This window comes from Trachurus japonicus, chromosome 4 (genome assembly GCF_045865225.1).
Source record: "Trachurus japonicus isolate A0001 chromosome 4, Traja_1.0".
Classification (NCBI taxonomy): domain Eukaryota; kingdom Metazoa; phylum Chordata; class Actinopteri; order Carangiformes; family Carangidae; genus Trachurus; species Trachurus japonicus.
Window position 1 is genome coordinate 2975688 of NC_140910.1, and position 16977 is coordinate 2992664.

At 45.1% G+C, this 16977-nt stretch overlaps 1 protein-coding gene across 6 annotated transcripts in view; it reads right to left on the minus strand.

The window, feature by feature from the left end:
• Nucleotides 1-16977, minus strand: part of dab1a (DAB adaptor protein 1a) — a 95815-nt gene that overhangs the window by 4463 nt on the left and 74375 nt on the right. For 2 of the 6 annotated variants that reach the window (XM_085773410.1, XM_085773409.1), the window contains 7 exons: nt 15855-15908; nt 10690-10842; nt 8981-9043; nt 8739-8835; nt 5477-5883; nt 4837-5032; nt 3694-3842 (listed from right to left, as the gene is read on the minus strand). In XM_085773410.1, the coding sequence (XP_085629536.1) occupies nt 3694-3842; nt 4837-5032; nt 5477-5883; nt 8739-8835; nt 8981-9043; nt 10690-10842; nt 15855-15908 (1119 nt within the window). Of the gene's footprint in view, nt 1-2243; nt 2341-3693; nt 3843-4836; nt 5033-5476; nt 5884-8738; nt 8836-8980; nt 9044-10689; nt 10843-15854; nt 15909-16977 lie in introns of all 6 variants that reach the window. The other 4 variants (XM_085773408.1, XM_085773411.1, XM_085773412.1 and 1 more) reach the window with 4 other exon arrangements.

Below are 16977 nucleotides of genomic sequence, written 5' to 3' on the forward strand. Positions count from 1 at the left end.
TTCTCAAATGTAGTTATATGAGAATAAATGAAGTGTGAGTCACACAAAAATCAACAATATGTCAACTTGGACTCTAGGATATTGTTGTTTTTCTGTTTTCTAACATTTTCAGGGCAAACCAATAAATTGATCAATTGAAAACAATTAGCAGCATTGTATCCAAATGCAGCTCATATGCAGAGTGTCAAGTCTTGGATGAAAACAGTGCAAACAAGTTGTTCCACACTCCACATCTGAGCAGAGGCTTGGGGTCGGTGGAGGGCCAGCTGAGGCTGTGGGTTATGGGATACAGAGCTTCAACTGTGGGGCCGGCCAAGGCCAAGACAGTCAGCAGAAAGTAGCTGCCAGCAGCTCTGAGAGAGGTGACGAAGAGGCTGAGACGAGCTGCGACAGCAAGCACACGCTGCTCGGCCCGGCGGTGTCACCCCGCATCAGCCAACCAGGCCCACTGCACCTCCATCCACCACAGCCCAGGACGGACCGACGGATGGGAAGGAGGGCGGGGGGGACTAGTAGGCAGAGGTATGAGTGATGTGCTGGCGCTACACAAGCATCATGTGTGTGTGTGTGTGTGTGTGAGTGCTGGGCCCTGGGCAGGGGCAGCAGTGTGAGATTGCTCAGTGAACTGTGGAAGCAGGCCATTTCACGGCTGAGACTCGGGAGCGTTCGCTGGACATGATGAGATCACCCCAGAAAAAAACACTTACACCCCCACCGGCCTGAACACATGTCTGTCGAAGCCACACAGTGGGAGGGGGGGTTGGAGAGGAGAGGACAGGCGGTCGTGGGCCCGGCGGCAGACACACACACACACACACAATTTGGCTCCAATATGAGCACAGGTGGTGACACTATCGATCACAGGTGTGCTGGTCTGGGGAATAGCTGGGCCTATTGCGCAGGTGTGTGTGTGTGTGTGTGTGTGTGTGTGTGTGTGTGTTTGGGAAGATGTCTAAAGTCGATGTGATTGAGCAAGTAAACACCATATGGGAGCAGCGTCATTGGACCAGGACCAAAGCAGTCCACATACTACAGAGAAATAACTCTTGTGCTTCTGGCCATAACACAGTGGGTCTGCAGCCAGATCCACCGCTCACTTCTCCACTATCCGTCCTCCCACTTAAGGCCCACATCCACCTGCTGCCCTGCAGCTTCCAGACAGGCTGCATATGAGGACGGCGGCCAACAGGGGAGAGAGGCGGCTCAGCCAGCCCCTCTTCTCCTGGAGTGGAGGGGGGGGGGGACTAGAAGGCTTCTTGGGTTTTAATTAAAGCCAATTATATCGGGGCAGTCATTAATCTTGGCACCTCAGTATTAGTTGATGAAAACAAAACCATTACATTTTTCCCTGTGTGAATGCCAGCAGCTATCATTAAGGAGCCACAGTCAGGAATTGAGTGGGCGAGGACACCGGGTTGAGAGGCTGGGATCAAAATGGCTCTCCTCTTTGGTTTGGTGTGTCCCTGTGTGTGTGTGTGTGTGTGTGTGTGTGTGTGTCCTTGACTAATAAAACTGCATGTTGATATTTCTCCAGCTGGACTTGGGTGAAAGTTTTCCTGCCTCGTCACTTTTCTTTGTCGTGATAGAAGCTGCTCGTCCTCATCAGCTCACTCCTCTCACAATGAGACGCACATTTAAAACTCACATTGCATCACAAAACATACATAATGCATAAAATGACAGCGCTCGTCACCGTTGTATTAAAGCTAAAACATCTAAGATCAGCATGTTGGTGACTCCCAGAAGACGCCCTGTCCACTGAAGCACACACTTTCTGATTGGCCGTCACACACTGTTGGCTTTTCCCGGTCAGATGTGTTGCTATTCAGGGAGCTGGGCGTTCTGTAGGTGCATGTCACAGAGACAGGACACAATGAGGGCACACAAACTGATCATGCGTGATGAACTCCAGTCACCCATGCAATACCACTTCATAATAAACAGGTACTTACACAACTCCAGGTGGTGCTACAATAAAAACAACAAAATACTCACACATGCACAGTAAAACACTGAAAACCATTCAAGCCCAGTCAAACACTTGGATTCCTTTGAGCATGCGTGACAGCAGGAGAAGAACAGATGATGCCAAACTGTGAAAATGAGATGAGAGAGCAGGGAAAGATGAAATAAGATGCAGCAACATTTTGATAAGTGGGGAGTGAACCAGAACAACAGAACAGAGCAGGGAGGGGGTGGAGGGGGTGGAGGGGGGTTAGTAGGGAGGAGGGACTGATACCTACCCTGCCCTTCTGCTATCTAGCTCCCAGTCTCTGGACTGGCCTGGTCTGGTCTGGGCTCTGCTGTCTCACTGGGACAGGGCGACCCAGAACCACACGCCTAAAGAGGGCAAGAAGAAGGAGGGCGGAGGAAGGAAGGAGAAGGGTGGAGAGACAGGTTGGCGGAAGGAGGGAGAAGAGAAGGAAACGAGAGGAAAGTAGAAAGAGAAGAATAAATCAGAGAGAAGGAGAGCAGGAACGGAGCAGACTAAAAGAGTGGATGTAAACAGGAAGCAGAGAGAAAAAGGTGTCAATACTCTGAAGGAGAAATAAGGACATTTGGAGTGTGTCACTCCCTCCCACGCCGCTGGTCTCTTCTCGGAAACACATTAGCACATACGCACACTGCGACACACACACACACACACACACACACACACACACACACACACTTACAGTGGTCTGGTCTGAAAGCATCAGTGGAGTTTGTTCTATTGATCTGCTGCTTTTTTCCTCAAACACTTCGCTTTTCACACAACATCCTGCAGAGAGTCAAAGTGTTGTTTTTTGCCTTTGCTCTGTTCTGTGCTCTTTCTTTCTTTCTTTCTTTCTTTCTGTCTCACTCACTCACTCACTCACTCGCTCACTCGCTCACTCACTCACTCACTCACTCCTCTGGGTTGTATAAATCCTCTGTGCGTTAGTCAGGCCCGGTGACATTTTTAGCAGTGTGAAAGTCCTTTATTTTTTCCAATAACAGCCGAATTGGAGGCATAAAACTAATATTTCACGGCTGGAAGAGAAGAAAGTGGAAACCGTGAAAGAAAGAGAAAAAAAGAGAGAGAGACAATAAAGAGAGAAATACCAGGGAAAATAGTAGCAAAGTCGTGATTCTACAAGGACTTGGTCAAAGGCAAAGAGAATCTCTCTTTATCTTCTTGTCTCTCCTTAATTTCTCTTTCTTCCTCTCACAGATTGAGGTGCTGCCGGCAAAATAAATATTAATTGCCCCTGGAAGAAGAATTGGGGCATCGCAGCTCCTCCATCTCAGCAGAGATGAGTCTGTCTGTATAGAAGTAGTGATGTATGGATGCTACCTGGCTGGTATTAATAACAGCTTAATGATGTCTCTGACAATTCCTCCAGCTAATTTAATGCCGTGTTGACCACACACACACACACGGAACCACATACTTATGCAGGCACGGTGTGGCTCGCGTTCACACGGTAACACACACGCATTGATACCAACACAAACGCACTCTAAGGGGACACAGCAGCATGGGCCCCTAATCAGCCAGAGTGATTACCTGGCCCGCCAATACTTTGCAAAGGCTATTTATCAGGAGATCTCAGCAGGCTGCGCAGGTTAGAGCAGCATAAGGAGTGAGTTATTAAAGGCACACACACCCGACTAACTCCACAAACTGCTCGCGTCATCTTCTCACACACACAGACAGACACACAAACTTACAGCGTCCTCCTCTCCACTGCGACTGGGGCTGCCCTCCGCTTCCCCAAATGAGTCGTCTGTGGGGGGATCTGTGGCGTCGGTGGGGGGGTCACTGACATGGGAGGCTGAGGACTTGGAGGGAGAGCTCTGCCTGGGAGCCGGGGTGGGGGCTGTGTGGGAGGACAAAGCTGAGTCAGATGGAGTGACACCATGTGGTGATTCGTGAAAGAAAAAACAAACAAAAAAACAGCCTGAGAATCAGTGATGGGAATAACGACGTTATAAATAAATTGCGTTACTAACGGTGATACTTTATCCAGTAACGAGTAATCAAAAAAGTTACTGTTTCCCCCGTTATAACGCTGCTACCATTACTGACAATAAGATGCGCTGTTACAGTAATTGACTCAAGAAATCCTGTCACAAAATAATGCACTCCTTTAAATCTACGTTATATAGACTACACATTTGTTACAGTTAGGGGCGGAAAATTTCCAGTAAATTTCCGGAAAATTTCCAGAAAGTTTCCATGGGAAGTTAAGATGGGGAATTTTGGAAATATTCCAAATTGGAAACTTTCCATGGGAATTATTGGGAATTTATGGGAATTAACTAGAAATTGGAGGTAATTTAAACAAACTGTGTCATATCCAAATATAAATGTAAAAATTTTGTTTTGTCATAAGCAGACATCCATGCAGAATAATACAATTAAAAAACATGACATTTCAACGGATTACTTTCTGAGTAGAACTTTATCACCACCACCACCCCCCTCCCCAATAAAATGCCTGTTAATTCCCATATATTCCCGTGGAAAATTTCCAACTTTGAAAATTCCCGGAATTTTTCAACCCTAGTTGCAGTCCATCAACTGGTCGGAAAAAAGACGTTTATCTGGAACTAACCAACTCACTCAGTATTGCGGAGCCTGCCTGTGCGGAGGAATACTGAGTGAGTTAGTTAGTTCCAGATAAACAGTGATTAGGGTTGGGGTCCAAGTAATTTGACATATTTGAGCATTTTATAAAAAAGTTACGCAATAGTTCATTTTATAATGTAATAACTTAGTTACCTTTTGGGTAATATAACTAATCCTTTTTTAAAGTAACGTGCCCAACACTGCTCAGAATAGACAGGTGTGCTTGGTGAGTGCGCGCTTACGTGAGTTGGTGGACGGTGTGGTGGAGGTGACCGGTGTCAGGTTCATTTGAGAAATGTCAAAGTCGTCACAGTCGTCCGTGTCCTGGGCGGTGCCCACACGGCTGAAGTAAGAGCTGAATGCCTCTGAGGTTCCTGCTAAGCTGGGCTGATCAGCCTTCTTCGAGGGCATGGCCGGAGGCTTCGCCAGCTGAAAATCCTGCAGGGGGAGGCAGAGGTTAGTCTGGTCTTCACTGTGACTCACTGTGTGGGTGTCAAGATGGAACTGGTCCTTTATGAGTTTTAATGGGACACCCCACAGGTAACAAAGCAAAAGGCCATGTATTTTAAACTTTCAGTTTTTTACTGGACATACTGATCCATAAGGGTGATTTTAGAACCAAAAACTGTCTGAGTGTAGTTTTGTACATCCTCTCTCAGCTCCTAGTGTCTCTGCTTGATGTTGAATAATTAGCTTTTTTCTTATTAGTGTCATTAATACACATTTTAGAGAAGACACAAGTGGAAATTTCTCAGTAGAAAAGTCAATTCTGTTTGTAAGAATTGTTCAACCAATGATGTCAATGTTTTTGATATTGAAAAATGATAAATAAAGTTGTAAAAGAAAAGAAAACACCATCCTGTTCTCATCAGCTCCCCCCACCTTGAACATCTCCTTGGCCATCTTCTTCCCCCTGTCCCCGTGTTGCGGACTCGATGACGCAGAGGGGGAGGGAGCTGAAGCGCCGGCCCCGGCACCTGAATGGCTCTCACCGGCCGGGGTCACCGTGGTGACGGGGGTGAGAGTCTGGAACATGGCAGCGGGCAGGGTGCCCACGGGCTGGGCAGGGAGGTAGGCTGTGGGGGGGAAGGCTCCGGCTGCCATGGCTGCCCACTGCTGCTGGGTGGCAGGGAAGATGTTGGCCTGGCCCCAGATGAGAGGCTGGCCGCCAGGCAGCACCTGAGCTACCGGGCCTAAAGGAGACTGGACCCCGAAGGCCAACGGTGTCTGGGCAGCGAAGGCCTGCTGGGACCAGTGGCCGGGGGGGACCGCCCCCATTGTCACATAACCTGGTGGCAAATAGTTAGAGATTAGAGCCAACCCCCCGACGGTCAGAGTAACATGTTCACTGGTTGGTGTCAGGGGAAAAAAAATCAAACTGCACAGGAAGTGATAGCAGTCAGTCAGACATGGATAGACATCATTTACTGGTTGGTCCCTGTGCTTACTGATTAATAATGTCACCAAACATCTTGGGTTCATCTAACACGGCTCAATTAGTGGTAAAATACAGCAGCAACAAGCTCTGCCTCACAGCACTCTGTAAACAATATTTACTCATGAGTCATAGGAGAGTCAAAGCCTGGGATCATTTCAAGAGGGTTAAAGGGATAGTTCAACATTTTGGCAAATTGGCCCATTGCCATAATCCCTATAGTTTTAGAAGTAGGTTCATTACCTTTAATTGACGGTACAAGTTGTTTTAGAACGGCAGAGAACAGCCACGAGCTGCTCAGAGCTACGCTACAGAGGCTAATGGGATTTCTTGGTTTCCCTCATCAAACTCATCAAATACACAATCCAACAACTCCAAAATGCTCTGGTGGACAAGCTGTGACCTGCACATTCACCACGCTATGAGATAATAACAGAACGGTACCAGACAGAGTTGTTTTAGAGGGAAATACAGAGACTGCTTGTCAAAAAACTGCCCCCAATGGGAACGTGCATTAGCAGTTTTGCATGAATTTACCTAGAAAATAACTCTGTCTCGTAACTTTCCGTTATTATCTCATAGCGTGGTGAATGTGCAGGTCACAACTTGTCCATGAGAGCGTTTTGGAGTTGTTGGATTGTGTATTTGATGAGTTTGATGAGCTATACCAAGAAATCCCATTAGCCTCCGTAGCATAATGTTGAACTATCCCTTTAAGGCCGACCCCAGTGAAGGTGACATGCAAACATAATTTTTATCAAAAACCAGTGTGGTGGATGGAGGGGTTTTGGTTTTGGGAGCAGAGCCTCTACATATGTTAGGTTTGTTGTTGTGACTGGTGGTTGCATGTACGAAAATGAGATGGTTGTTCATCCCAAGGGTCTATCCATAAATAAACTTCAATTTCAATCAACAGAAAACACATTCACATCAGTCAATGGAGCTTGCAGAATGATTGGTTGGTCAGCTGTTAAGTAGCTTTATATGACCAATTCGTCTTTGTAAAAGCCCTGTGTTGCTTGTAAAGTTTTGTGCTGAGCCGGATGAAGGCAACAAACTGAAATGTGTCAGTGTTATGTATTTGTACTGTTTATGACAGATGTTGCTGGACTTGACCTCTCTTCCCTTTTATGGGCTTTTACAGTGGTGTTTCTCTGTAAAGTATGACAGCATTACCAACGTGATTCTAACATTCTCAGCTCTGATGCTTCCCAAAACATGTTAAAATAATTAAATGAACACCATTAACATGCAACTAACAGGCAACTAATGGCTCGCAGTAATGATTACTAGTTGACTAGGAAACTCTGTGGTCGGGGGCAGCCCTAATGATTTTGTACCGTTGAGTTGATAATGTAAGAGAGTGAGAAGAGAAACCAGGAGAAGGAGTGATTGAACTACCCATAGTCCTCTGCACACAAACACACACAAAGATAATCACCAATGCATCACCAGAGAGCGCTGCCCCACTTCTGCCTGCAGCTAATGTGGTGTCTCTTAATGGTCATGGTGAACTCTCATAATTACCTCCAGAGTGAGGCAGAGCCATTATGAAAAGGCAGAGCTTAACACACTCATTAAAATCACTCAAACTCATCAGTAGGAGCTTATTCTATTATACACTTGCTCCTCTCCTGTTCCCGGCCTCCAGTTGTTACCTACAGCGGAGAAGGTTGACATTCGACCTCGGCCGCCCCGCAACACTGACATTTTGCAGGGAGAGCAGGAGAGGGGGGGAGACACGGACACACAGAGGTGAGGAGGGGGGAGTAACAGTGGTGTAGTCTACAGTATGTGATACAATATTTCAGTATACCCAGTACAACAAAACCATCTAACTAAAGTATATGTCAATGGTTCTCAAAGTGGGAGGGCTGACAGGGTTCAAGGGGGTCCTCAACTTTTTATTGAAATTTTACCACTTTTTTAATTATTATTTTAATTTTTTTGATTTTGAAAAATGTTACCACTTTTTCTAGAATTCTTGAGTAATTTTACCAGTTTCTTCTCAATTAAATTTTTTTTTCTTTTTACCATTTACTACTATTTTTACTTTTACCACTTCTTTTGAAATTATTGTTTGACTTTTTTTTTTTGTGGAAATTTTACCACTTTTCCTAGAATTTCTTTTCAACTTTTTTGGAGAAATTGTACCATTTTTTTTCCAGAAATTTCTCTATAATCTTTCAAAAATGTACGCCTAATTTAAACACGTACATTGATTGTGTATTTCTGGTGTTCAAAATTTTGTCCAATGGGGGTCCGTGGTCTAATTTGTGTCAATTTTAGGGTCCTTGACATACAAAAGTTTGAGAACCACCAGTCAATGTGATACAAGTATGTACAGTTTACCCACCTAAAAAGCAGTAAACCCACTACAAAAAATTAGACTACACCACTGGGGAGTAAAGGAGGAGAGGCAGAGACAATCATCTCAGTACGTTTGGTTTCTCTCCCTCTGACCACACTTGCCTCAAAAGCCACAGGTAAGTTAGCAGCATACTCAACCTCCCCTCATCTATATTTCTATTCTATTGCATCTTTCTGTATTTACCCCCCACCCCAAACTCTTCTTTGCTTCTAAATCTTCTGACTCTCAGGCTCCCCTTCGTCTCCTCTTTCAACTCCCCCCCTCTCTCCCTCTCTGTGCTCGTTCCTCCTCTTTTGTAGCAGTTGTGTATTTCACCTGAAAAACGAACGGGGTCCTACCTGAGGGCACAGACGCTGGATTGAAGGGAGCAAACAATTCAGTGGGAGGCTGCAGGCCCTGCGAGGGGTCGAGGATGTTGGCTGGAGAGGCGGGGGTCTGCTCGGGTTTTTTGTTTTTGTTTTTTTTGATTGGAGGTCAGGGTGTGAGGAAGAACAACGGGGAGACACGGCTCAGCTGGTAATGTTGGAATACGACGTGAACAATGTGTGTGTGTGTGTGTGTGTGTGTGGCGGCTACTCACGGATGGAGAGGTGATGTCAGGAGGGGTGGACATGTCTCCGAAAATCTCTAACTGGTTGATATTCTGAGAATCAGAAAAGAGCACATGCCGGCAGTCAGACACAGTCGCAGCACCGTCCCGGTCTTTTTTTCTTTTACGTTATCTGAGACCGTTTCCATTCCAGTGCAACATGCATCAACCCACTGCATGCAACACGACACTGGCTCAGTACGTTTTGTGGCACTTACCTCGGCACTGTGGCAGCAACTCGAGCAAGAGAGGTGACAGAGGGGCGAGGAGAGATGGGATAATGAGATGAAATGATTGACTATGATGACATACCTACCAAGAGTTATCACAATCTTTGTCATCTGCTCCAGATAAAAGAAGCTTTCCAGCAGCTGCTCTAAATACAGACTTCCACCCCCTCCCCCCTGCATCATTACTGTACCAAAGCTTTCCTATGGACAAGTCATTAATGTTTCCCTCTTGTATTAGATGTGTGGAGTGCCTCAGAGGGAATAACTATCAAAGACACCAGCCTGATCTGAATTTGTTCTGTATCATTCTATGTCCTTTCACAGTCTCCTCATGATCCTTCGCTTTAGTATCTTCCCCCTTTTTTTGCACATTAATAATATCTTTAGGCCGGTGGCAAGTGAAGGAAACTATTTTTAGTCGATAAAGGAATTTAAGCCTTGAATACATGGTCAGAGATTTGCATAAATCATGGATGTGGATAATTTCTTTAGAGATAATGAATGTTCTTAGAATATCTTCCTCCTCATTCACTCTTGTAGGTCACACGTAGTCCATAAAGTTCTTTTTACATATATCAGAAAATGGATCTGTGAGCATGGCGCTGTACAGTTACAGATCTGGACGGCTTTGCGAGGCTTTCTAACAAAGAGAGGAGGAGGATAGGAGGCTGTAATGTGGACTATTGTTGCTGCAGAGTCTAGCATAGCAGATAAACATCAACTCAACAAGACGATAAGCTTGATACCCGAGATACACAAAACGGTTCATCTACAGGGACTGATAACAGGATACACATGGGATTAAATTCTCAAAACACAGTTTAACAAACATATTTCTTGACCCAAAAAATGCATTACATTCCCGTAGTGGCTGCTGAATGTAGTGGCTCTCTGGAGTCTATCTACGGAGGCTCCGTCCAGCAAACAGAAACCACCAGCAAACCGCAGGAAAAGTGCCACTGGAGCGAGTGATCAAACAGCACAGGAAGATGGACAATTATAGACTTTCTGTCCACTTTCTCTTGACCTGACTCAATATTCTTTAAGTGTGCGGTGGTGCTGTGGCGGGGAGTGTTATGAATGCTTTATTAATGTGCCAAACTCGGGGAGACGGGTTTTTGCACGCGAGATGACCGGAGCCCTGACTTCTCTGCGTCCTCTCTGAGCAGAGGTCGCCGACGTCTTCCCTCTTTTGCACACGTGCACGTGCGGGATGCGTCCGTACACTTGGCGCTCAACTCTACCTCTGGTTGCTATGGCAACAGCGAGGTTGCATGTTTTATTCATAAATGACAAGGGTCAAGAGTCGGGGGTGAAATCGAGACTACGGAAGAACAGAGGTGGCGTGGCGGGGATCTCAGGATGCCTAAAGGGCTGATGGGTAACCTTTAGGACACTTTATTCCCTGTTGAAAAGCCCTGAGGACAATAAGAGAACTGTGCTTTGCTGTATGTTTGTATAGCTCCTTACCTGAGTCACCATTCCCAGGTCTAAGTCTATGAGATCTGCCACAGCCTGCTGCTGCTGCTGCTGCTGCTGCTGCTGCTTCTCCCGCTGCTGTTCTTGTTGACCATGATAATGATGATGCTGATGATGGCGATGGGGGGTGTTTTGATGTCCGTTCTGCAATCGCAACCCCAGTGTTAGATGGCAGGTGGGATGGAAATGTGCTCGCACACACACACACAAACATATTAGTTCTGTTGATACACTCAGACAGAGACAGAAGACACTGAGATGAATTGAGGCTAATTCAAGAGGGGAAAGTGATGGTCTGCAGGTGTTCTAGTCCCAACACACACACACAAGCACACATACAAAGAGAGGGAAGGGTTCTTCCTCCCAGACTTAAAGACCAAGTGAAGATTTACAGAGGTTTAAAGATCATCCCTACCTTAAGAGTAAACTACAGCCCTGAGCTGGGGTTTAAACCCCCTTTGTGTTTCTGTAAAGCCTGCTCCCCTGTGTCAGGAACCACAGTGTGAGACAAATGGAGAGGCAGACAGACACACACACACACACACACACACACACACACACACACACACACACACACACACACCTCCACCCAGGTAACAGCAGGTAAATGCATGATTTAAAAAAACAAAGCTATCAGTGAATTTACCCAGCTAACAAGCTGTGTATCATATCTTAGCCACACATGCCATTGAGAAACTATAAAAATGTCTAGAAGTTGTTGTTTTTTAATCCCTGACACATCTGGGTGAAAGAGAAATCCTCTAACACAGCGATCTTCAGCGTATTTTCAGGCCGAGGACCCCCAAATTGATGGACAGGTGGGGCAGGGACCCTTTCCCATAAATGTGGAAACGAAAAAATATAAAAAATTGTCTAATCAACCAAAAATGTATGACCCCCCTGCAGTACTTCCGCGGACCCCCTAGGGGTCACGGACCCTCTGTTGAAGACCCCTGCTCTGACGGCAGAATGATGATCAGACCAATGTGCACTCTGTTCTGACAAAGCAGGAGTGGTTGGTTGGTGCAGTACAATATTGCAGAGTATATTCTTTTATGAAGTATGGCCATCATTCATTGATAAGTAAAGATCAATAAAAATGTTCCCTGTACCAATCAGCTCTCGAAATGCTGTCTATTGTTCGACATGATTCTATTGGTCTCCATCCAGCTAATGTAACAAAGCTAAGTTGATATGTGTTTCTACATTTAAACTGACACCACAGTTGTACAGGAGTGACACACAGTTAGCCACTGTCCTATTGGCTGAGAGCTCCACTCTCTCTCTCTGTCCACCCCTCTCTTACTTGCCCTGCCAATTATCCCTCTGTGCCCATTAAACGCTCTTGCCATCTCTTCGCCCAGTCCTTTATCTTTATCAGTGCAGCCGCCACCTATCAATTAGCCATCTCCAGGGAAACAGTAATTACCTGTGCACATGTGTTCTGCATACAATTAACGCAGCCCCTTTAATTAACAGCAACTTGCTGATCTCCTGCCACACAAACACACACACGCACGGACTCACAACTGTGAACAAAACACAACCAGAGTATAAACATTCTTCATCTCTGTAACTCATTTGCTCAGTCTCTCTCTCTCTCTCTCATACACACACACTCAGGTTATTTTAATAACCTTTATTTAGATTTGGAGCTGGGCAAATGTAGTTTCTAACTCACAGTGATGCCTCACTCATCATCATGTCGTACCACATCATTTATGTATGAGTGGCGTTGATCTGTTTGGCTGGTTGGTGGTAATATGTCAACCTACAGGCGTCTGTTGATTCAACACACTCTCAGTTCTTACAGGGTCAAGAGCTCAGTACATTCAAATGGTGCAATTGTGTGTGTGTGTGTGTGTGTGTGTGTGTGTGTGTGTGTGTGTGTGTGTGTGTGTGTGTATTTTATTGATTTGTCATTGTTTAAGAAGGCGACAGAGTAAACAACAGAAGAGATTGCTGTGGACAGGAGGTCACATCTCTGCCAGTGGTATCAGTTCATCTGAGGTGTGTGTGTGTGTGTGTGTGTGTGTGTGTGTGTGTGTGTACACACTTGTACAGCTATACATGTGAGGACCAGTTTGAGTTTTAAACCATCAGAGTGAGGACCTTTTGAGAAAGTGAGGACATTTTGGCCGGTCCTCACTTTCACAGACCCCTTCCCGGGGCTGTTTGAGGGTTAAGACTTTATAATAACTAGGTCATTATAATTAGGTTTAAGTTAGGTTAAGAGTAATGGTTAAGGTTAGGCATTTGTTGTGGATGGTTAAGGTTAGGGTAAGGGGCTAGGGAAAACACTGCCTTGTCAATGAGTGTCCTCACAAAGATAGCCATACAAATATGTGTGTGTGCACACACACGCAGTACTGGTCTCATCTAATGCTGCTGAGCACTGACGGTCTGTCTGCTGAGAAGACTATGATGCTCTTTCCTTTGGAATAAAGGCCGATTCCCCCATAACTAACAACAGTGCTGCCCGTGGTCGTTGTCCGATCAGTATTCACAGCAGGTACAGCTGCAGCGTTCACACCGTGCTGGCAGAAAATATTAGAAAATATATAAATATTAAACTGGCTATGAACAACTATAGTATCATGCTTTAATTCATAGTTATAAAAGTGAATGTTGATTGCACAGTGTAATGGCCATGGAAAAATGGTGTCATCAGCATCTAGACTGGTCCCCTATAAGCCTCGCTTTCACTGACTATCAGTAGCTTTGGCCAGACAGACTAACAACAGCAGTGACTCTGAGAAAAAGAGCATCGATGTCAGAGGAGGCAAAGAAAGTGAGTGATAAAGAAAAGAGAGGAAACAAGTGAACCCTAGATGAAGAGAGCTCCAGGACTTCAGAGGGTTCAACACTGACGTTCAGCAGAATGTCTCCCACATCAGTAGGAAACAAAACCTACTCATCAATGTGTTTGTATCATTGCACTGAGATCTGTGTTTCTAGCACAACTTGGGTCTCTTCCAGTTGTTTCTTTCTTCTCTTCTGGACCGTAGCCAGGCTGCCAGCTGTAGCCATGTTGCTAAGGTTACCTACAACAGACAAGAAACGAACCAGGAACCACAAGAGACATCTGTTTGTTTCTCTCTTAGTTCTAAATGTCTGTTTATCGTCTCATATGTTGTTGGTGGTGCCAGGCTAATGACAGCAACTGTGTTACCATTGACTATTTCTACTATAAAGGTTAATGCATTATTTACTATTATTTATATTTCTATAGTCACTCCATCCAATATGTTGTTTTTACCCATGTTTTCTCAATTTCTGAGAGTCACATCAAAGATGAATTTCCAATGCTGTTTTTCTGATTCTGATTCTAATGTAAAATGTTAACTGTTGTGTTCTTTCCAGCAGGTCATTAGTAAGTTAAACCACACCTTTAATTCAACACGCAGGCTGTATATCTCAGCCACAATCAGTGGGTTGTATTGAATATATTGGTGTAAGAACTGGATTTTATTTACATTCCAGTGCCAGCAACAGACGTGTTGCAGAAGTAACACTGTAGTGCAGGTCCCTCCTCTACATGCAGGAAAATTACAGTTAACAGACGCCGGCATCTTGACATTTAAAGGAAAAGACCTGCTGTGACATCATTAAAAGGTTCGACCGACAGAGAGCAGCAGCAGCGGCGTCCGTCGTCTCTGTGTGTGTCTGGATTCATCTTAAAGCTAAATTAAATTACCTCCCAAACTGCATAACAAGCGTCTGCCACAAAAGAATTTCTCAAATTTCTATGATCCATTTACATTTGTGTGATCCCGGGTTATATTTACTCCCTCTGATTGACTGGGAAGCCAGAAAGACTTGAATTCGCTGTATTCAAACCTGAATGGACGACTGGTCCAATTGGTTGCACAACAAGAGAGAAATATTGGATTTGTTCACGTCGAGACACCGGCCAACACAGAAGCAATCCAAATAGCAGCATGTGTTGTGGGTTGGGTGAGGAAGGAACAGAAATACTACGGTGCCTGTAAGCTTCTTACCAAAGCCGGGGATAAAAATGCAGCCAGAAAACCGTGAGACTGATTCCCGGCCTACCAAAATAGAGTGGGATTCTGACTGCCAGCAGTGGCATGATGGGGGAGTCCAGTTTTAGCGTTTAAATGATAAAAGCCCCCACTGCAGGGGGGAGTATGCAGAGATGGTGGGCTCTGGTTGGAATGAGGGAATACAGATCCACACAGCACCAACATGAGATGAAGTGTTGACACACACATACACACACACACACACACAACAGGACCTGCTTATTGTAAGTGTGAGGATTTTAGCAGATTGAACCAGGCGGCAATATAACAAGCATCTTTATAGGCAGATAAAGAGCAGCTGAGTTATAGTGCAGCCTGACAGTGGTCAAGGTCATCTTTCATTATAACCACTGGCAGTGTGAGCCAATAACAAGCGCTTACAAATACACGCACACACACACACACGCTCGCTCATACACACCCACACATAAACAGTGATATAGATTCCCCCTGCAAACACTCACTTATATGCATGAACAGTGTGAAAAAAAACTCTCTGACATCCTGAGGTGTAGATTTAAAAACATGAGGCCATGCACATTTATAGTCACTCATATAATTTATATCCATGTGACAGTGAAAAAAATGTGTCTCCACGCAATCTGTGATAAGGTCATGCAGGTTTCTTTTTTTTACTGGATCCAACACAACACTTTGCAAACCACAGCCTGGCATGCTTCATCGAGCAAACTGACATGACACACACATACAACACACACACACACATATATATATAGCATCCCATTTAACCAAGAGGAGCAGGCACCACGGAGCATGAGGAGAAGGGCACCAGCCACTACAGCACAAGCAGAAGAGGAGCACAGCACACTGCACAAGAGCACTGGGTCCCAGCAAACCTCTCAGGGGGGTGTGTGTGGGTGGGGGGGATCACACAGACACACACACACTGGGTCACTGTGTGGGAGATTAACAGGAAGTGGAATCAATGCAGAATTGGAGCGACACAAGGCTCAGAACGGAGAGAGAGAGGGTGGAGGGCTCAGGTGTGACAGCTGAGAGGTTTGTCTGAGAGGGGGAGGCAGGCCGAGGTGGGGGAGGAGGAGGAGGGGTGGAGGGGCGTCGGACACAGGCAAACACGCGGTCACTCACTGGGTGTCGCTTTGGGACGTCATAGACCCCCTCCTTCTGCTGACTGGTGGGAACCTACACAAGCGGCCAGGAGAGCCTGTTACCTCTGGTCACCATCAGACAGTCTGCACACATCACTGTTACAACAAACTGGGAGCCAACACAACTCTGGAGCCTGACCTGCTATCTGTGTGTGTTGTTTGAGTATAAGAATAAGAGTATAATGAATTTCAGAGAAAAATATCTGCCAAAGTATTATGTGTATCGCCTACGTATCTATGTTTAAACTAATTTTATTACTACAAGCTGATGAACTAAAAGTTATTTATAAGTTAGCTGCCTTTTCGAAGAGCGTCCTTCCTGTGTTTAAGTGATATATACATATACACTGCCCGTCCAAAACAAAAAGTCACACACTCTAATATTTCATTGGACCTCCTTTAGCTTTGATTACAGCACGCATTCCCTGTGGCATCGTTTCAAATAAGCTTCTTCAATGTCACAACATTTATTTCCAAGCCGTCCAGAGTTGCATTCTTTTTTCGCCAAGAGTCGGACCTCTGTGCAAAGTCTTCTCCAGCACATCCCAAAGATTCTCAATAGGGTTTTTAATATTGCATTGGACAGTTCTTAACCCAATTTTAGTAGTTTCTGCAATCTCCTTCCATGTTTTATTTGCTTGATGCTAATAATTTGACCCTTCTGAAACAGATTAACATCTTTTCCACGACCACAGGATGTGTCTTCTGACATGGTTGTTTGAGAAATGAGACTGCATCAGTTAGGGTTAAATAACTTGTTGCCAGCTGAAACATAGTGATCCATACAGTAATTATCCAATGGGAGGTTCTTACCTATTGGCTTAGTTAAATCAAGGTGGTGACACTTTTCTTGGACAGGCATGTATATAATATATCTCAGAGCCTTCCCTCTTGCTATGAAAGAGGAATTTCCACTCTGTGGATAATAAAGTTTTCGTATTCGTACGTTTTTTTTAAATATATATATTTTTGGGGCTTTTTGCCTTTAATAAACAGTACAGTTGAGACAGACAGGAAATGGGAGGCAGAGAGAGGGGGAATGACCTGCAGCAAAGGGCCGCCCGAATCAGGATTCGATACGGACTGCAGCCTCTGTACATGGG